The 20,869-nt window shown below is 41.5% G+C and overlaps 1 protein-coding gene across 1 annotated transcript in view; it reads left to right on the forward strand.

The window, feature by feature from the left end:
* RBM24 (RNA binding motif protein 24) overlaps nucleotides 1-20,869 on the forward strand; it is a 131,655-nt gene that overhangs the window by 31,833 nt on the left and 78,953 nt on the right. Inside the window, 2 exon segments of the mRNA XM_079935527.1 lie at nucleotides 4,527-4,654; nucleotides 5,381-5,500. Of these exon segments, the coding sequence (XP_079791653.1) occupies nucleotides 4,527-4,654; nucleotides 5,381-5,500 (248 nt within the window).

Raw genomic sequence — 20,869 nt, forward strand, 5'->3', positions numbered from 1 at the left:
CAAGCACATTCGCGCTGATAGATGTTACGCTCACTCAGAAAGAATTATAATGATATGTAAGTAATACGATGTTAAGCTAAATTATCAGACTAAGTGAATCTTCCGGTATATTTTAAAACATTCTACTGAGACTCCAGTGGCTGTATTATAAATGTATATTAGTTTTATATCCACATGTAAATACATGTATGGATTGGTACAGAGCTCTTAAAAGAGATGGGAGTGGCTCTCATTTATCCACATAGGTATTAACCACTTTAGGTGTTTTTCATCCAAACTTATTCCTCCCGTTCTGGGTTTCCCTACACAAGACTCTCAATCCTCTATTGATCCCTTCTGTCTCTAGTCTAAGTTGATTCCCTTTTCCAGGCAACCTCTGTCCTTGATAGCCTTCAGTGCAGTTTGGGAGTTTGTTGACAATGGATCAGAGTCAGTAACATTATTTGCTGAACCTCATGGGGAGTCTTAAGGAGGAGGAAGTTGACCAGGGTAAAGACAAAAGAATGGCAGTTAACGCTCAGAGCGACCATCTTAGGAGGTCTTGACAGTGGCAGAGCAGGAGTGACCGATCTGTTGTGAGAAACTTCGGCTTATTCTATGCGCAAGACTCCTATTAAGAGAACATAGCCAGGGTAGGTTTATCTGTCAGTCAATAATTAACTAGGAAAGCTCTGAGGAAGACACAGCAGATGCAAGAAGTAATGTATACAAGCAGGTTGGCTAGAAACGAGATCCCCTTCTTATCACAGCATCTTTGGTTCCATCCCCTGCTGGTGTTCTTAAAGAGAATAATTGAACTAGTAACTTCTATAGGTTTTAAAGTTAATTTTTTTTTTAGAGTTTCTATGGGTAGTACCTCTCTACGTATAATGTGATCATATAATGCTATCATTTTTTAAGTGCCAACAATTGGTAACTCCTGACTTTATAGAATCCAGTGGTAAAGAATACAGATAGCTTTCCTCAGGTCTTTCAGTGCTTTTCTTTAAAGTGTCAAACTCAAGAAAGGACAAGGGCTGCACAGGTAGGATTAACTTCCACAAGGGAAAGGAAGTACATGATTTCTTATGCATCATTTTGGGATAAAGCCACAGGAAGAGGTCAGCCAAACCAGAAAGCCCAAGCTCTCTTGAAACTGTTGATCTCATGATTTAAATCAAGGCTCAGACTCCTGTGTAAGCCTGAGGGAGACTTGCTTTATTGGATCTTAGATGACTATTCCATTCTCTGTTAGCCGTCTATGAGTGAACTTCCCCCCAAACCTGTTTCATCCTAATTTCACAGTATCTCTAGTTGAACCTCCACAGCAAGCATGTCCCGTCTTTTTAGCAGATGGCTTTTGTCAGCAGGGAGCCTAAAAGCCAATTGTCACAAAAGATGACACAAGGATGGGGGAGGGGGAACTTGCTTTGACAAACATCTCCCAGTTTTCCTGGAGTGAAAAATTTCTCATCACATAAAAGTGTCTGAAGGCTGCAACTGAACCAGAACTTTAATAAATATTTATCCTTTAGAAGGATTCTTTCCAAGGATCATAGGTTTTAAAGCTGGAAGGAACCCTAGCCATCCTCAGCAAGTTGCAGAGGAGCGTTATATGGTATACTTTTGAGAAAAGTGAGTCCAAAGAGAAGTGCTTTGTGTCAGGTCACACAGTGGGTATTAGCAGTAGACCCAGGGTTAAACAGAGCCCAGACCTCCTGCCTGCTGGCCCCTGGGATTCTGAGTCTCACTTCTCCCCTTCGTTACAAAAACTGTATTTGGTTGTGATTCTGTGTGCTGTCATTGAAAAAGGTCACTGCTTTCACTGAATAAGTAATTACCATTTATTGAGTGGCTACTGTATACTTTCCTCTTTATTATTTTCATTTCAAACAAGCTTTTATTTTCAATGTGAACAATACTGTTATCTCTAAAAGTTAAGAGTAAAGTCAGATGTCAGTTAATATCATTTTGGGGTGTTGAACTTTGAAACAAAATTGGTATTTTGGGCTAATGAAGACTAGAATATCCATGAGGAGCAAATGCGTCTTTCTTTTGCCATCCATTTCTTTTATGCCTTCCAGCTGTGTTCTCCAGAGCTGCCCTCTGCTGAGACCGTATCCATTTTAAGTCCTTCTTCTGGTTTTTCATTCCCATCCTCGTCATCAGCGTTTTCATATTGATATTCACTCTCTTCTTTAGAACCATACAGACTTTGCGATCATAAGTTGGCGGAAAAAGTATCCCAATTTAAAATCAGCAGCAGAATCTAGTACCCTGCCCTCAGGAGGATCGTCCCCCTCTTCCTCTTGGTCCACATAATTCTCATCCTCTCCCTCATCTCTCCTTCTCCTTGTCCAACTCTCTCCTCCTCTTCTTCTGCCTCTTCCCCCTCTCCTACTGGCTGTACATCCCAGTACTCCTTGACTATGGGCTGGGCGCCCTCCTGCCCACCCTCCTTTGCCCGAAGAGTTCGCACTACCACCTGGAAATCTCTAGGGGCTGCGTCTCGGCCGACCCTGGTACGCCATTCGGCAGGCACCGCTCCTCCCCTGACTGATCCAGGGTCGTGGCCCATCCCACTACCTGCTCTGTTCTGACCACTGGTGGCTGGGCCTCGCTTCTCTGTGCCAGACGTGGCAGGAGAGATGCACCAGTCAGTGCCTCAACCGGAGAAGTGATCTGCCTGCTAGACCAAGTTGGCAAAGATTTTCCTCTTTTTTTTCTAAAAAAAATCCTGTGAAATAAAACCTATTTTATAAATGAGGAAGGGAAGGCTTACGGAGTTTAAGAATTCAGGCAAAGCCACACCATGACCAAGCCAGGATTCAAACCCAGGGCTGTATGTGTCTGGATCTGGTACCCTTTCCTGCTATGCTGACCTGTCTGTCTTTGTGTGATTTACTTTCTCAGTAACTACAGTACTGCAATCTGAAGAGACCGTCTTTTCGATATGACAATGGATATCAATAGCTCCTTTGTCTTTAAAAGTCTTTAGAGAAATTATCTAGAATAATACAGGAGTACCTAGTTGGAGATACTGTGGGTTCGGTTCCAGGCCACTGCAATAAAGCAAATATCACGATAAATCGAGTCACACGAATTTTTTGGTTTCCCAGCGCATATAGAAGTTATGTTTACACTATAGTGTAGCCTGTTAAGTGTCCAATAGTATTATGTCTAATAAAACAACGTTCAGATCTTAATTTAAACATACTTAGATTGCTAAAAAATGCTAACCATCATCTGAGCCTTCATCGAGTCATTATCGGTTTGCAATAGTAGCCTCAAAGATCACTGGTCACCATAACAAATACAATAATAATGAAAAAATTTGAAATACTGCAAGAATTACCAAAATGTGACACAGAGACATAAAGTGAGCAAACACTGTTGGAAAAATGGCGCCTACCTGCGACTTGGTCGAGGCAGGGTTGCCACAGATCTTTAATTTGTAAAACAAAGAAAACCAAAATATCTGTGAAGCACAATAAAATGAGGTCTACCTGTTTTGGTTCATTTTATAATGAAGGCTTGGTGTTCATTAAGACAGTTTAATAACTCTTTATATATACTTTATATACTGACCTGGAAAGATGTCCATATTAAATTAAATGAAGAAAGTAAATTGCAGAACAGTGTATATGGTATAATCCCATTGATTGGTTGAACATGACAGGTGCACTGTTAATATATGTGTATATAGATATATGTGCACAGAGAATGTCTGGAAGGACACACACCAAACTCTTTAAAATGGTTCGTGCTGATGAGTGGGATTGGGGGCCAGCTGGTTAAACAGAGAATTAGGGGACTATTTCTGTATCATTTTAATTTTTTTATAACCAAGGTATATTATTTTTAAAAACCAATTTTAAAAAATTAAACTTTATAAACCCTTTACAACAGTTTAACCTTTTTTAATAACTAGAAATTATAATCAAAGTCATTATCACTGCTCTAAACATATAAACGGTAGTCAATCAGGAAATAGTATGGGTTTTCTTCTATTGTCATGAAAACATTTGTAAAGTACTGACAGCAAAGACCAGTGTTAATTCTCTCTTTCACCAGACCAAAAGTCCTAAAACTAATCTCGACCCCAAATGAAAGTCATTTGTAGCTTATGGAATATTATAAAATCATGGGGTTTAACTTTTTACCTTGAACTACAAATGCATCATTCATTCGCCACCTTTTCCCATCTTTTATTTGTTCTCCACGTTTTTTTTTTACTTCTCAAGAGCCCTCCTCCATCACTGCATGTTTCTTTCATGTTTTTTTGATAATAGCCTGTTTTTTCCTAGACATCTAATAGATATTTTTTCTTTAGGAATTAGTTCTGTTGTTACCAGGCATAAAGTCTTTAGGGATGAGTTCAGCTGTTACCAGTTTTCACGTAATTATTTTTACAAATCTATCCAAAAATCTGTTTAGATTTTTAGGACTAAAACCTTAAACAATGTTTATTCTCTCTCTCTTATCTTTCTCCTCTGCTAATAAATACATTTGTTTCTGCATTTTAAAAAGTGTCTTTCTGCACGTAAGCATGACTGAGAAGCTACTGAGAAAGCCACCAGCCAGGCTGAAAAAACTTAAAATCAAAAAGGAAATAAAAGATTTCCTGATGAAGGACATAGAAGAGAAGATGCAGTCAGTGGAGGAGTGCAGGAAGGTAGCCCAGGTCTCGCGTGAGGGGCGCTGCCTCTGAAACGTGTGCCTCCTCTTCAGTCACCAGCTTAAAGACCGATTACGTGGATTGTATTAATTCTTTTAGTGATCTCTATGCTTCCTATGCTGTATGTTTAGTTTTTTTAAGTTCTCTTTGTGTGGTGAAGAAATGCAGCACTATCTTGAAGTTGGTTGAATTACAGTTTCATCCCTGTAGCCTAAGGAAGCAATATCCACTTCTGAGAATTAAGTATGGTGTTTTTTTCCTATTAAAAAAAAGAGAAACTTCAGTTGGGGCCAGGGGTGGCAGGAGGTCCCAGGTGGAGGATGGGAGATGAGAGGAGGCCGTGCAGACCCTCAGACAACTTCTACAACGTTTACACACACATGGTGCCCATAAACCCTCTGTCTGCCCTTCTGCCGGAACCAGCCTTCACAGCTCTGGTCTGACAGCCTTTACTTCGGTGTCTCTACTTGGTCTCTCAGAGAGCAAGGACAGACCACAGCCCTGTGAGGGAATGTCTGGAGGGTGTCTGGAGGGTGTCTGGAGGGTATGGGGTGGGGGCTGGCGGCTGGCTCTGTCTTCTTCAACAGTAATTCCTCAACCTCTGCTTGTCGAATGATTGCATAATGAAATAGGGAAGCCAGGAATGTTCATTATAGGCAGTAGTTATGAGAACTTGGAGAAAGTCACTCGGACTCGTTTTCACTCTTTAATACTGCTTTTCAGACTAAAGAAGAAGAAATAAGAAAAAGGCTGCGGAGTGACCGACTTCTGCCCCCAGCCCATCATTCAGATTCAGCTGAAGCAGGTGGGAAGGAGGCTCCGTTTGCAGAAGGACTTAAAACTGTGAGTTGTGCCGCGTTTGAACCCTCTGACCTGCCAGAAGGAAAGCTGCTGAAATGATAGAATGATAGAAATTACAGGTACGGAGGTATCGGGGTCGTGGAGTCAGACATGTCTTACAACCAAGCAGATGACGTATTCTAATGAGCCGTTTTATGTGAATTTTGTGAAAAGGCATCCTTTCCCCCAGGTGTGACTTTCTTAGTATGTCTCATGTTTTCTTTGACCGTCTGACCCACTGGGATGTGCCTTGGGTTTAGGAATGACTGTGAGAGCTGCCTGGGCTGGAGCTTAGCTGAGTAAACCAAATGACTATGTTAGCTTAAAAAAAAGAAGAGGAAGATTTGACTAGCTTCGGTTTTATAAAGTTGTCATTCTCCTTCAGTGTGGCTTCCAACATGTGAAAATGTCTTCATTTATGAGCACCTTTCAGCTTCCATTAATGTATTCGTGCCAAATGAAATCCTTCTTTTTGGTTCCTGCCTCTTGGCTGTGTCTGCCCTCTGAGGGTCCTTTAAGACAAATTGTAGGATTTGTGTTAAGTATTTTAATGATCTGTATGCTTCTTATGCTCTATGTTTAGGTGTGTTTTTTTTCTAATTCTCTTTGTGTTGTGTTGTGATTAAAGCAATATCCTGAAGTTGGTTGAATTATAGCTTCATCCATATAGCCTAAGGAAGCAAAATCCACTTCTCAGAATTAAATGAAGTATGGAGTTTTCTTCATATGAAAAATGAAAAAGTTATCAGGTCTTATGAGTCTACATTCTGTGAAGATCTCTTGCATCCCTTTTCATACTTTCCCCTGTCATTACCTGTTCAGACCACCCGACCATTTTTCAGTTAGTTATATGACTACAACAGTCTTCTTAGTATTTATCCAACGGTCTTCTTTTTTATTTTTTGATATTTATTTCTTTATTTGGCTGCGCCGGGTCTCAGTTGTGGCATGCAGGATCTTCATTGTGGCATGTGGAATCTAGTTCCCTGACCAGGGATTGAACCCCAGGCCCCCTGCATTGGGAACGCAGAGTCTTAACTGCTGGACCACCAGGGAAGTCCCTATTCAATGGTCTTCTGCTGAAACCCTTTGTTGGCTCCCTTTTATGGTCAAGGTAAAGTCCAGCCGCCTTCTTCTGGCTGGTAAGACACTCAGCTTTCATAACTCGCTCCTGCTGACCTTCTAGCTCAGCACATTCCCTAGCCTCTGCGTCTTTGCACATGCTGTTCCTTCCTTCCCCTCTCCCCGTCTCACTGCTTTACTTGCCTGATGTCTTCTTGTTTCTCACGTCTCCACTCAGACAGCACTTCCTCTGAAGCCCCTGGTCTGGGTTGGTGGCCGTCTCTCATAGTTGCCTTTTGGCAGCCCGGATTACTCAGTGTCGCACTTGCCACCCTCTTTTGGAATTACCGGATGCGTGTCCATCTTTACCGCTAGATGTGTCAGTTCTAACAGGACGGAGGATGGGTCCGTCTTGATCACGGCTGCAGTTTTGTACCTTGGAAAGTGAATGGCACATGATACATGGTGTGTAGATGTTTCTTCTGTGGATAAATCAGTATACCCATATATCCTCCAGAAGCTGGAGGACAGCCCCAGGAGATGGCTTGTTTCCCTGGGAACCCATGGCAGTGCTGATTTGAGCAGAAGACCACTGGGCACCTCCTGTTTGTACATTCCCTTTGGGATGTTGCAAATGGACACCTCATCTTCCTATAGCTTGTAGGACTGAGAACTCCTGCAGCAGTGAGATATGATGATGGTGGTGGTGGACGGGGCTTCTTTCCTAACTCATTCCAGAACCAAAACCTTTAAGAACCAGTCTACTTCTTACAGCGGTACCTTGGAAAGTCCTTTAGGCTCCCTAGACCTCTTTTACCTTACAGTAAGTCCACTGCATACGAACCTTCTAGTTGTGAGCTTTCAAAGATGTGAACATGCGTTCCATCGGTGTCAGGCGTGAGTGACATTGCAGCTTGCCCTCCGTCTCCTGTTGCCGACGATTCTTCAGCTCTACCGTCTCCCACCTCCTCTCCCTCCTCCAGCCGGTAACTCTTCTTGCCTGTTCACTTGATGCCAGCCCCTGTGTGCCAGCTGTTGTACTGTACTTCTCAAGGTACTGTACTGTAAGATTAAAAATGTTTTCTTTACTTTTTGTTTGTTTTTTATGGATTACTTGTGTGAAAAGTATTATAAACCTAGTACAGTACAGTACTATTTAGCCGATTGTGTTAGTTGGGTACCTAGGCTAACTTTGTTGGACTTAATGAACAAATTGGACTTACCAATGCGCTCTCGGAACAGAACTCGTTCATATGTAGGGGACATACTGTATTTGTTAATTTGGGATCGCCATTTTCCCGGAGTTATACCAAATGAAATAATGCTTAAAAGTACTGTGCAAACTAGAATATGCCACAATATTTATAGCATATTATTTATATAAAATCCTATGTGGGCAACATGATGTTTTTCGTCTGTCCGTTGCTTTTTCTATGGAGATGATCTCGTGGTGGCATGTGCCAGTCTTATGAAATATTAGATCAGCTGATGATTTACTAGTACAAAATGATTGTACTGGGACACTTCGGAAAAGTTGGACTATCATTCAGATCTCTGCAAATAATAAAATTTAAATGACCCAAAGTACATTCAGTTCAAATTTTAGTAATTCTTGTAAGTTAAATCAATCCTCAAACTTGCTAAATACCCAAATAACACTTTCTCTTGAAATCTCATGCTCTTGCCTATGCTATTTATAGTGGCTTGGAAGACATGTTTATTGAGTTAAAATATATACAATATAGATGTGAGCATTATCACTGATACTCTGGCTTGAAAACCTCTCTCTCTCTATATATAGAGTGAAACATGCCAAGTAGTAACACACCCTAAAGATAAGCCATATATTTTCTTAGCAAGACCATCCATTTTAACAGGATGGAGGGACGATGCGTTACCTGGATTCTGGGAACTGCCCTAAAACTCTAGGCGTGTTACTACTTGTAAAACCTTCTTAGGGTTTAGGGGTGAAGAGGAGGCTCAGAGACTGTAGGCACTTCCCACGTTCCCAGAGCCACTAACATCAACTGGGCAGGAGGCTTGTTTTTGAATCCGCTCTGCCTCTAATGAGCCATTAACCCCATCTCTGCAAAATTTAAAAAACGAACAAACAAAACAAAACCAACAACTTCAAATGTAAATGTGACTTTTTTCCATGATTGACTTTCTTTCTTTTTTAAAGATGATTCACACTGAACGTTAAAGGATTGAGATTTCTAAAATATTTCCTCTGGGAATAATGTTAATGTTATCTATTGAAAGAACATAATTGGTTTTCTCATTCATAAAACAAAGTTTTGAACATCACCAGCGAACTTCAATTAAAACCAAACCACAACCTTCAGGAAAGTTATGAGTCAGAAGAAGGGATTAGATAGACATCTTTGTAAGCATTTTAATTGAGGGCGGCTGAAAATATGCCTGTATTGATCTCCTTGTGAAAGATGGCCTTGCTGTGTCTAATAAAAGGTACTTTGATATCTAGTAAAAATCCCCCAGTTTTTCTGGGGGAAAAAAACTTACGGATAACATATTTATTTAAAATAATATTTAAAAGGTGTATTTAAAAATATTTTACATACATTTAAAAGATACACAATGTAAGATTCTTATGTTAACAAAAGAAATTTTACAATCACAAGGACAAAAATAGAATTTATTATAGGGTGTTGGTAGTGGCTACCAGTAATTTATGACTGTGCCTATTTCTGTCTTTGTTATTTCATTATCAGTAAATAGCTCGTATTTGAAGGAGTAATTATACAGTAAATGCTGCATTCTAAAGATATATAATGCTACGGTGTGTCAGCAGATAGATCACTTTTGCACCCATATAACCTGTGTATACAGCGCCTTCCTATAGGATGGTGGAATTTTTGTCTCAGGAGATCTATAAAGGGCATTATTTTAAAATAAACAGTGGGAGATGACCCTTACGGTCTCTCTGTGTCACTTGTATTTGCTTCTTAAAAATAATAGCCACCTCTTTGTTTTTATTTTTCTAAAGCCCGTAAGTAATATGTTATAGGAAATATGCACTGAAAAACATAAGAATCAAAAAACACCAAGAATCCAACATTTTCCCCTCCTACCAAGAAAACTACTGGGAACATTTTGCAGGTACTGTAGCTTTTTCCTCGCATAAATGGACTAATACAACATAAACTGTTTTGTAACTTGCTTTTTTCACTCAGAAGTACAATATCTTTTCATGTAAATAAATCTGCTCCCACAGTATCATTCTTTTGTTTTTGTTTTTGTTTTTGTTTTTTGCGGTACACGGGCCTCTCACCGCCGCGGCCCCTCCCGCCACGGAGCACAGGCCCCGGATGCGCAGGCCCAGCGGCCACGGCCCACGGGCCCAGCCGCCCCGCGGCATGCGGGATCCTCCCGGACCGGGGCACGAACCCACGTCCCCTGCATCGGCAGGCGGACTCCCAGCCACTGCGCCACCAGGGAAGCCCCACAGTGTCATTCTTGATGTAACATTGTTTAGTTTCCCTGTTATGTGTTTAGGGATTCTCATCCTTAAAGCCAGTCATAACACATTTCTGTTTCTGTTTTTTATGAGTTGGTGAGTAAAATAATTTGAACACTCCCCGTTTAACAACAGTCTTGAACCCCCGGGAAGTCAGACAGCTGCCATGCTTGCTTGTCCAGGACCCCGCTTTCCATTGCCCTTATTCTTGGTCCCTGTCCCTCAGAGGACAAATGACCAGTCTTGCAAATTCACCTCCAGACTCTTCTCCTGTTCAGGAAACTGTATTCACCTCATCACAGTTTGTATTCAGCACACTGAGATCTCAAGTATGCTTCAAAAGCCCACATGATAAAATTATTTTTTTAACATCTTTATTGGAGTATCATTGCTTTACAGTGGTGTGTTAGTTTCTGCTTTAGAACAAAGTGAATCAGTTATATCTGAGTTAGTTTTTCACTGATCAGGAATAAAGGCTACCTACATTTGCAACGTGTTATTGACAGAAAAGTGTTTGCAGTTAAGGATCCGTAACCTTTTCTCTCGTCATTTAGAAACAAGAAATTACTGTCAGAAAAATTAAGCGATCAGCTATTTTGAGCACCAAATGCAGCCATTCTAAACATCAGGATCATGAAAGCAGTGATTCAGTTCCTAGTCATTTCTAGTAATTGAAACATACATTTCCTCTCTGTGTAATACAGTTCAATTCCTGAACCAACCATATCGCTTAAAAAGGTGTATGACAAATAAAAGGTATATGACACTTCGTGCTTTTTCCTCTTAAGGAGGAACTAGCAGTGTTCACTTGTTAAAGGAGAGAAAGACTGTACAGAGGATTTTAGCCCTTAACCAGCCCTGTGGGATTGGCCTGTGCCGGTGGTTCTCAGCGTGTGGCCCCCCCGCCACTGGCAGCATCAGCATCACTTGGGAACATGTAATAAATGCAGGTTCTCAGCCCCACCCCAGACCTTCTGTATCAGATCACGGGGCTGAGCAATCTGAATTTAACAAGCCTTCCAGGTGATGCCCACTCAGGTTTGCCCTTTGTGTTCGTTCACTCCGTAAGCCTATCCAGCCATGCCCACAGTAAGCTGCCCATTTATGACTAGTAGGCCACTTTCCAGCAAGTTCAAGTACCCATGCACCCAAGGGTCAAGTTGAATATTTACCGAGAGTCAGTTATGTCTCTTCTAAAACATATTAACACCATTTGTATTGATGTATGGTCAGGCCATTCAAGATGGCTGTACTCTTGCTCGCTGTACATCCTCTGCTTGACCAGTCTCTGCTTCACTCATGACTATCCATTTCTCTTAATTATAAGGCTTAATCAGCTGCCTACCTGCTTGCCCCCTGCCCTACTCGCTGGTTTCCGTGGTAACTGATGAGTCAACCTGATGTCAATTCCCCATATAAATGGTAGCCTCCTTCTCTTGCGAGTACTGAAGATTGCAGCTGTGTCCTGCCTGCTGTCTGCTGTGCATGGCAGGATGTCAGTCCAGGACCTTTTGCTTCAGATGCGTAAGATCCCCTATCCGATAGCCGTTGATGTCTCTGTCACTGTCTGCGGGCTCTTTCTTTCTTTGGTCTAGAGGCTGGGCAACTACAAGGCTTGCAAGCCTGTGGGGTGCAGCCCAACAACTGGCTGTTACATTTAATTTTGAAATGCTTTTTGAAAAAATGTGCTCTATAAAGGAATAGACAAGACTGTAAAAAAAAAAAATCTTGGAAGCTTCTAGACTCACATGGTTTCATAAAATGTACAAATTTCACCCTCCAATTCAAGGAAACTAAACCTGCAGTTGTAGATAATGCATTACGAATGTGGTTTTTGTAAGAATCCTGACCATGCCTTGGTGTTACATCACAGTACATTCAGGTGAAAGTATATATAAATGTTTTAAGTTCAAACAAAATATTTAGAGTATATATGCACTGTTTTTTAAGACTCTCTGTCTAACTGACTATTTTTATTAACTAATAACCTTCCACACGATTCATCTATTGTATTTTTAAGAAATTTTCTAACACAATCTTTAGTATATTGACCCCAAAATGTTTAACATTTTAATTTTTTTTTTTTTTTTTTTTTTTTTTTTTTGCGGTACATGGGCCTCTCACTGTTGTGGCCTCTCCTGTCGCGGAGCACAGGCTCCGGACGCACAGGCTCAGCGGCCATGGCTCACGGGCCCAGCCGCTCCGCGGCATGTGGGATCTTCCCGGACCGGGGCACGAACCCGCGTCCCCTGCATCGGCAGGCGGACTCTCAACCACTGCCCCACCAGGGAAGCCCTAACATTTTAAATTTAAAATGAGTTTTTCTCTCACATGCCATTCAAAATTGCATTTTTTTAAAACAACTTAAGGGGTTTACAGTTTTAAAAAGTTGGAAGATGCTACTATTTATTTAACCAATGCCTGTTTGTTGGAGGTTTTGGTTATTTTCAGTTTATCAGTAAGTTATTGTAAACAGTTCTACAGTCATCACCAAAATGCCAGCTTATTAGTCTTAAATTTCACCTCATAAATTCTATAAAATGGACATTTCCATTTTGGATCTTGTGTCTAGCATTGCAGAGAAGTTGATGATGCAGAGAATTGCTATTTCCACAGGAATATGGTGACAATGAGCGATTGCCAGATTCGCCCAGAATACTTGGAACCATTTATTTAATTCTTCAGGGAGGGACTGTTTATCCCTTTGTCCTTCCAGAATTGTTGAAATCTGTGCAGCTTGAATGTGGGAAACCCACACCAGAAAAAAACAAGTAATTACCAGCTGCAGCCGAGGTGGAGAAATTCATCTAGACCTTCGTCCTCAGCCCAAGGTGAACAGCTGCTGGCCCGCCAGTCAGGTGCTAGAACTCTCTGTAATATGGAAGTTGTAGGTTAAATGTGGTCCAGTCATTGGCAATTTTGTGTCACTCAGTCTAGTAAAAGCCTGCTCTTTCATATGATCAAGGAGCATTTCAGGGCCTGCCTAGACAGCACTTCCCCAGGCCAGTGTGAGGACAGCCTCAGTGGGGGACTCAGGACCCTAACAGTGACCACACCCCCCAACTTCCCAACCACCAGGCGGCTTGAGCCCTCCCAGGGGTGGCGACTTCATGAAGTGTTTCTCCCCATCTCCCACATTGCTTCAACAAGATCAGTGAATATTCTTCCATTTGTTTTTCTCCTTCCTTTGGTCTTTTTAAAAATTTGTTTTATTGAAGTGTAGTTGATTTACAATGTTGTGTTAATTTCTGCTGTACAGCAAAGTTATTCAGTTATACATATATATGCATTGTTTTTTAGACTTTCCCATAATGGTTTATCACAGGATATTGAATATAGTTCCCTGTGCTATGCAGTAGGACCTTGTTGTTTATCCATGCTATATATGATAGTTTGCATCTGCTAATCCCAAATCCTTCCCATGGTCTTAAATTGAAAGTTTTGGAATGATTTTAGTCACTACACTGTCACTCCAATTCCCAGTTTTTCTGAGATTACATGCATACACAAACATACACACACACACACACACACACACACACACGGTCTCAAAATGGTTACGGTGTTTTTCTTCTCTGACCCATTGATGGGGTGAATATACAGCATCTTTGCCAATACTGAACAACACTGTCACTCCCAGAATAAACCCTCAACCAAGTCATTTTATCAGGATGCTTTCACGTAAAAATAATTAAGAGCTCAACTTGCACCAATATAAACAATAAAGAAATAAAGAAATGTACTGATGTATATAATCAGAAATAAAAGGCAAGGCGAGCCCATGGTATGTGGATCCATTGCTCAGCAGTCATCCTGGATCCAGGTTTTCCGGCTCCATTCTTCTACCCACATCATTAGCTTCCTTCTAAGGCAGGTATTCCTCGTGGTCATGGGATGGTTTTAAGTAGCAGCTGGGGCTACATGCTCACTTACCTTCGGCAGAAGAGAGTCATTTCAGGAAGCGCTCCCATAAAAGCAAGGGGGAAGTTTCCTAAAGAACCCTGAAAGCATCCCTTTGCATTCCATATACCTAGATCATGTCCATGCCAATTCCTGAGCCAGCCGCTGTCAAGGGAACGGGAGTTACCTTTGGGACAATCAAATCCCCCCCCTTGGAGTTGGGGACAGAATTGTTTTCTTGGAGGCAAGTTGGAAAGGGGTGGATACCTGTATAAAATTGGGTTCCATTCAGAAAAGAGGAGGGCAAGTGGGTGGGTGCTGTACAATGTAAGCCACAGTTGTGAGGTATTATTTTAATATGATGCTGGACTCATTTTGCTAATATCATATGTTGAATTTTTCATACTGTTGTGTAGTTTTCTGCGTTATGGCTGTTTCACATAAGAAAGCTATTTTAAGATTCTCTACCAAAAACCTACCATCATGCAGCGCATCTTCCTCCCAAGCTGCTGTCTGACTGTCTCCTGCTATTCATCACTAAGGGATTTGAATAACTTGCTTTCATCTTGGCTGCATTTGAGAAAGCTACGTTAGCGAACTTTAGACCATCCTTTCAATTCACCAGTATCTAATTTATTCATGCTCTGGTCTTTGAGCAGTTTATTTTCAATACCAAGTCATTTTATTAGATATTTTTTTTTAAATTAAACTTTTATTTTTCAGTCGTAAGAAATAACATAGAGAGATCCATGTGCCCTTTACCTAGGGGTAACATCTTGCAAAACTGTAGTACAATATCACAGCTAGGATATTAATTAACGTCAATTCGATCAAGATCTGGGATATTTCCATCACCACAAGGACGCTTCATGGTGCCCTTTTAAAATTGTTTTAAAATTTTTAAATTGTGGGTTTAAAAACCACATAACATGAACCATCTTAACATTTTTAAGTGTACAGTTTGGTAATAAGTATGTTCATATTGTACAACTAACTTTTTTCTTAACTAAAGTATAGTTGATTTACCATACTATATTAGTTTCAGGTGTACAACACAGTGATTCAATATTTTTATAGATTGTGCTCCATTCAAAGTTATTACAAAATAATGGCTGTATTTCCCTGTGCTGTACACACACATATGTAAAATAGATGTGCTTGTTGCTTATCTGTTTTATACATAGTAGTTTGTATCTCTTAATCCCAGACCCCTATTTTGCCCCTCCCCCATTCCTTCTCCCCACTGGTAACCAAGAGTCTGTTCTCTATGTCTGTGAGTCTGTTTAAACTATCTTTACTCTTGATTGTTTCTTCTTACTCCAGTCCTTGGTGAATAGTAAGCATCTACTCTGCCTGGCTCTGTCATAGATACAGTGGTAGGATAGGCATGTCACTAGTAATGTGTAAGACGGGAGACCTGATGACAGAAAACTTTAACCTTTGGGAGAGGGGATAACACGTGTACACATGAGAAATTTCAAAAATGGATAGTGTATTTCCCAAAAGACAAATCATAGAATAATTAGACAATTCTTCTGTCTCATTTCCACTTCTTTTTTTATCCCTTTGTGTGCCTATTAGTCTTCTCCAAATTCTACTTCCCTCTTTATATATCCTCCTTTGTTCTCTATTTTTTCCCCTAGATAGTTCAGAAACCAAGCTTTGTGAAATTGATTACCTCTGGTGAAATTGCAAAGTGATTATCTAATTAATCAGAGTACACTAAGAACTTTTTTCCCACCTGCTGTGAAATTCTCTTAATCACAAGGACTTTCCTTAGAGTTCATCCTTCTGTAGTTATTGATATTTGCTTTGATCTATGTCCAGCAGGTGGCACTAAAGGATAGTTAATAGAAAATATGCATCTCCACCATAGACTAAACATCTGTTGGCGTATACAGCATTTTGAGTCCTACTTGACTGCATAATAATCAAAACTTTGGATGGTCTGTCCCTTGAATATTTTAGCTCCTGGGTCACTGTTACACTCTCCAACACTCCTCTTGTCTTAATTCTTGGTGATTTCAATATCCTCGTGGAAGATCATTCCCACATCCTTCACTTCTTGGTTCAGTTCCTTGACTTTCTTATATCCCTGATCTCTTCCCATTGGAGAGCTCAGAACATTTTGCTTTGGGCTTTTTCTCTCTTCTATCTATATACATACTGTTGACCTGAAACAAACAGACTGACATATTTCTCCTGCAAGGATGGGTTAATTTGGGATCAGCAGAGAATTGAAATTCGGGGTCTGCAACCATGGTGAGCCACATGCAAGTCCCTGCAGAGGAAGAGAGGAACACTTTAATAAAAGGAAAAGAAAGTTGGGAGGGCTGTAGTAAACAAAGAGTCCATAGCTTTTCACTGGTTGAGTCCTTGCCAGGAAAGGAGTCTTTCTTCTTCCTGCTGCGTTAAGCATGGCTCAGGGTGTGAGAGCTCCCCCTTCTGGTTTCCCAACTCTAATTGCAATTCCTGGTTATTAATTATTTTTACAATACTCATCTTTGGTGATCTCATCCTGTCTGATGGCTTTAAATACCATCTACATGCACATGACCACCAAATTTATATCTTCAACCTGGACATCTTCCTTAAGTCCAGGCTCCACTTGGATGTCTCATCAGCACCTCAACATGTTCCAGATAGAGCTCTCTGCTTCTCTCAAAGCCTTTCCCATCTGCCCCCCACCCCCAAACAAACCCTGACATCATTTTTTACTTCTCTCTTTCTCTCACGTTTTCTGTCTAGTCCTTCAGCAGATCCTGTCAGCTCTTCTCTAAAAATATATCCAGAGTCTGGCCACTTCTCACCACCTATGCACTAAATCCTTGTCTAATCAGCAGCCACCTCTCAGCTAGATTGTTGTCACAGCCCTCTGATTCATCTCCCTGCTTCTGCCCTGTCTCCCTTCAGTCAGTTCCAGAGATGGCAACCAGATTGCCTCTGTTAAAACATAGGAGAGATCCTATCGCTTTTCTACTCAACGATACAAAGACTTCTGACCTCACCCCAAGTAAAAGCCAAAATAATAGTGGTCTACAAAGCCGTGTAAGACCAGACCCCACCCCCCAACTCCCGCCACCCTGTTCTCTTGGATCTCATCTTCTAACACTCTCCCTCACTCACTCTGCTCCAATCACACTAGTCCCTCCATGTTCCTCAGGCGTGTCAGGCGTGACACCACCCAGAGCCTTTGTGCCTCTTGTTCCCTCTGCCTGGAAGTTTCCTCCCCCAGACAGCTGATTGGTCACTCTTCCACCTCTCCAGGTGGGACAGCCAGTGAGCTCTTCCCTGGATGAAAACCAGTCCTACAACTCCCATAATTCTCTAGCCTGCTCCCCGCTTTATTCTTCTGGGGTGGTTCACACACGCGCATGCACGCACAGGCATGCCCACACACGCACACACGCACACGTTTGGTTTTTTTTTTTAACCCATCTCTTCCCCAGCTAGAGCGTAGGATCCATGCGGGAAGAGACTCGTATCTGTTTTGTTACTGCTGTATCTTCAGGGCCAACAAGGGTGCCTGGCACATGATTGGCCCTCAATAAAAACTTGTTGAATGAGTGAATAAATAAATGATTACTTTACATTGAATTAGTGGTTGAATCCCAATATTTCTCAGCACACCAATGTCACCTAGCCCTCATGACGTAGAGTACTTTGCCCTTCTGAAGTACAAGCATGGGCAGATCTCCAAGCCCTTGGTCAAGGTTTTATTGAAAAGGAAGTTTGAAACTCAGAACAAAGGAAGTCACATGCTTTTGTAAATCATTTACTGACAAATAGTCTGCCAACAATCCTCTTTCCTTGATCCAGCTTTTATCTGAATGTATGACTCCTAATGGCATAAATTCTACAAGGCTGAACACAATGACATGTGTTGTAAAATACCAGCCAGTGAGAGAAAAGCATCCTCACCCTTAGAATCATCTATAAATTTAGGATTTTGTCAGTCTAGCCAATGTTTTAGAACCCTGAGAATGGATGACTGTAGTTTATTTTTGTGAACCATGATAAGTTTCTCCTGTAGCCACTTATGTGTCTTTAAGCCCTAAGATACTTGCATTAATCTGAATAAAAAGGAAGGACTTTGGGTCTCTATCCTCCAAATTACATGTCCTATATTTCAAATGTGATGGGTGTTATTAAGCCATTTCTCTTTTTTGTCAGGTGAAGTAATTTTATTTGCAGTTTATTTGCTCAGAAGAGAGAGACCACACCCAAACTCTTTTGTACCAAATTTTAAATGCTAAGACCTTTTTTGGAGGGTAGGGTAAGGAATGGAGAATGTAGCATTAATTCCTGTGTAGAAAGGATAGTGTTCTAAGGATATTCTTTATGAAATCTGTATATTTTCCACACTGTCCAGCCTTAAACAGTTTCCACATCTAGCTGACTGATAGCTTAACCCCCATTAAACAGTGATTCTGGTTTTTTACTTTAAGTACTTTTATGCTTTAAGGAAAAAGCCAACCAACTCTTTGCCTATAGTGCCCTTGACTATCCAGTCTTCCGTGCAACAAGTGTTAATCTAGCATGTCTTTTGTGCTAGGTCTTAGGGATATAGAGAATAAGCAATAAAGAGAATAAAATTTAGCTTTATTGAAGAGGCTCACGAAGCATTAGCAAGGTATGCAAACAGATAATCGAGATATTCAAATAGAGAATCAAAATGCAAGGCACTGTATTCCACATCAGAGCACAGAGGAGCAGAGAGAGGAATGATAATTCTGAAGGATCCTGTGATGGTTTCATGGAGAAAGTGACATTTAAGCAGAATCTTGACTGATGAGTGGGAGTTGACCCAATATAGAAAGAGGAGAATCTCTCCAGGGAGAGACTTGTATCTGCAAAGACTGCGAGTATGAAGGAACACGGCATTGTGGTAGCACAGGGAAGTGTTTGGTGTACCTGAGCCAGAGATGTGGACAGGAGGGAGAGGTGGAGAGGTCACTGGGAAAGCTGAAGTGTCTGTGGACGCTGCTTAGTGGTTGGGCTTTCTGCTGTAAACATGCAAGGCTTTTAGGCAAAGGACAAACCCATCAGTCTGTTTTAGGATGCTCATTCCAGTGCAGCGCTCCTCGAAGTGTGGCCGTGGACCAGCAGCAGTGGCCTCTCCTCGGAACTTGGTGGAACTGCAAATTCTCAGCTCCAATCCCAGACTTCAGAATCAGAAATTCTGGTCATAGGGCTTGGGAATCTGTGTTGTATCAAGGTGCCCAGCTGATTCCGATGCACACTTAAGTTTTAAGAACCACTGTTCTGGTAACAACAGGGAAGATGCAATGGGGTAAATACAGATTGAAGCTCGATAGGCTGTTCCACATAGCTCAGTCCTGAAAAAAAGCCAGAGGCATGAGTGTGGGCAGGACAGGATGCATTAGAGAGAACTCTCTGAAACCTTACACTTGGCAAGAGATAAGCAAAGGATATCTGGAGCACCAGTTGCCAAATCTCACCAACATTTTCTGGGTGGCTTTTAAAAACTTTATCTTCTGGGTCCCACTCTTTTATCTCTTTTTAAATTTTATTATCTTTGGCTGTGTTGGGTCTTCATTGCTGCGCGTGGGCTTTCTCTAGTTGTGGTGAGAGGGGCCTACTCTTCGTTGCAATGTGCGGGCTTCTCATTGCGGCGGCTTCTCTTGTTGTGGAGCATGGGCTCTAGGTGCGTGGGCTTCAGTAGTTGCAGCATGCGAGCTCAGCAGTTGCGGCGTGTGGGCTCAGTAGTTGTGATGCACGGGCTCTAGAATGCAGGCTCGGTAGTTGTGGCTCATTGGCTTAGTTGCTCTACGGCATGTGGGATCTTCCCGGCCCAGGGATCAAACCCCTGTCACCTGCACTGACAGATTCTTAACCACTGAGCCACCAGGGAAGTCCTGGGTCCCACTCTTGACTCATGAAACAGAATTGGCATCCTATTTGGGGATCCTCTTCTGCTGTTCCTATGTCTTCTTTGCATTTTGTGGTGTTTGTTCGTGGAATCTTCCTTCTTGCTAAAGTTGTTCAACTACTTGCACTTTGGGGGAGTTTCTATAAGTACCACCTGCTTTCTTTAGGGAGGAAGATGGCCTTACAGCATCAGAGCTGAGAAGCGCTGTCACCATGAAGAGACCCAGGAATCTCAATTCCTGCCACTCATGAAGTCCCCTGGACAATTTATTTTAAAATGCTGCCGCTCAGGCTCAATTTCAAGCTTAAATAAATTAGAGTTCCTGGGAGTGATGTATTTCTAAAATGCTCCCTAGGTGATTCTAATGTGCAGCCAGCAATAAGAACTATAATGTAGTCCAACAGCTTCATTTCAGGAAAAAAGAGGAAAAGAAAGATCCTAGGGTCAAAGAGGAGCAGACCCTGTAACCTGGGTCAGATAAGGTATAATCAAGTGTATTAAAATGCTTAAAAGGTGAAGGAGGTTGAGTACCATAAAATATCTTTATGATTGGTAATGAGGATGATAACTGTTGGACTTCCAGACACAGATGGCAGAACAAAGCCAACTCATGGGCTCTCTTCTCTCCCCAAGAGTTGAAGCAACAAAAAAAATATTGAAAACACACAAAAGCCAAGGAAACAATAAAAACTTACCAGCCTCAATTAAATAAGAAAAAAGGCAAAACTTCACATCATACACTTTGAAAAAGAGGCATCAACAGAAGAACCAAGTGATCCTGGAGCAGTACAGTCTGTTGTGGCTTCTGCTTTTTCCTCCCCAGAAGCACTATATCAAGCCAACAAAATCTTGAATCTTCTCACTAACACCTTCCTATTTGCAGAGAAGAGGACCAAGGGCATGGATTGGCATCCCGGGGAGAAACTGTAGAAAAGTCTTCAAGATTAGAAGCCCTTTTCTCTCCCTTGGGGCCCTTGAAAGATGCCAGAAAGACTACAAGGTCTTCCCATCCTCCAAGACATTGGGTTGAGTTGGAGTG

The sequence above is a fragment of the Stenella coeruleoalba genome (assembly GCF_951394435.1).
Source record: "Stenella coeruleoalba genome assembly, chromosome: 10".
Lineage (NCBI taxonomy): Eukaryota > Metazoa > Chordata > Mammalia > Artiodactyla > Delphinidae > Stenella > Stenella coeruleoalba.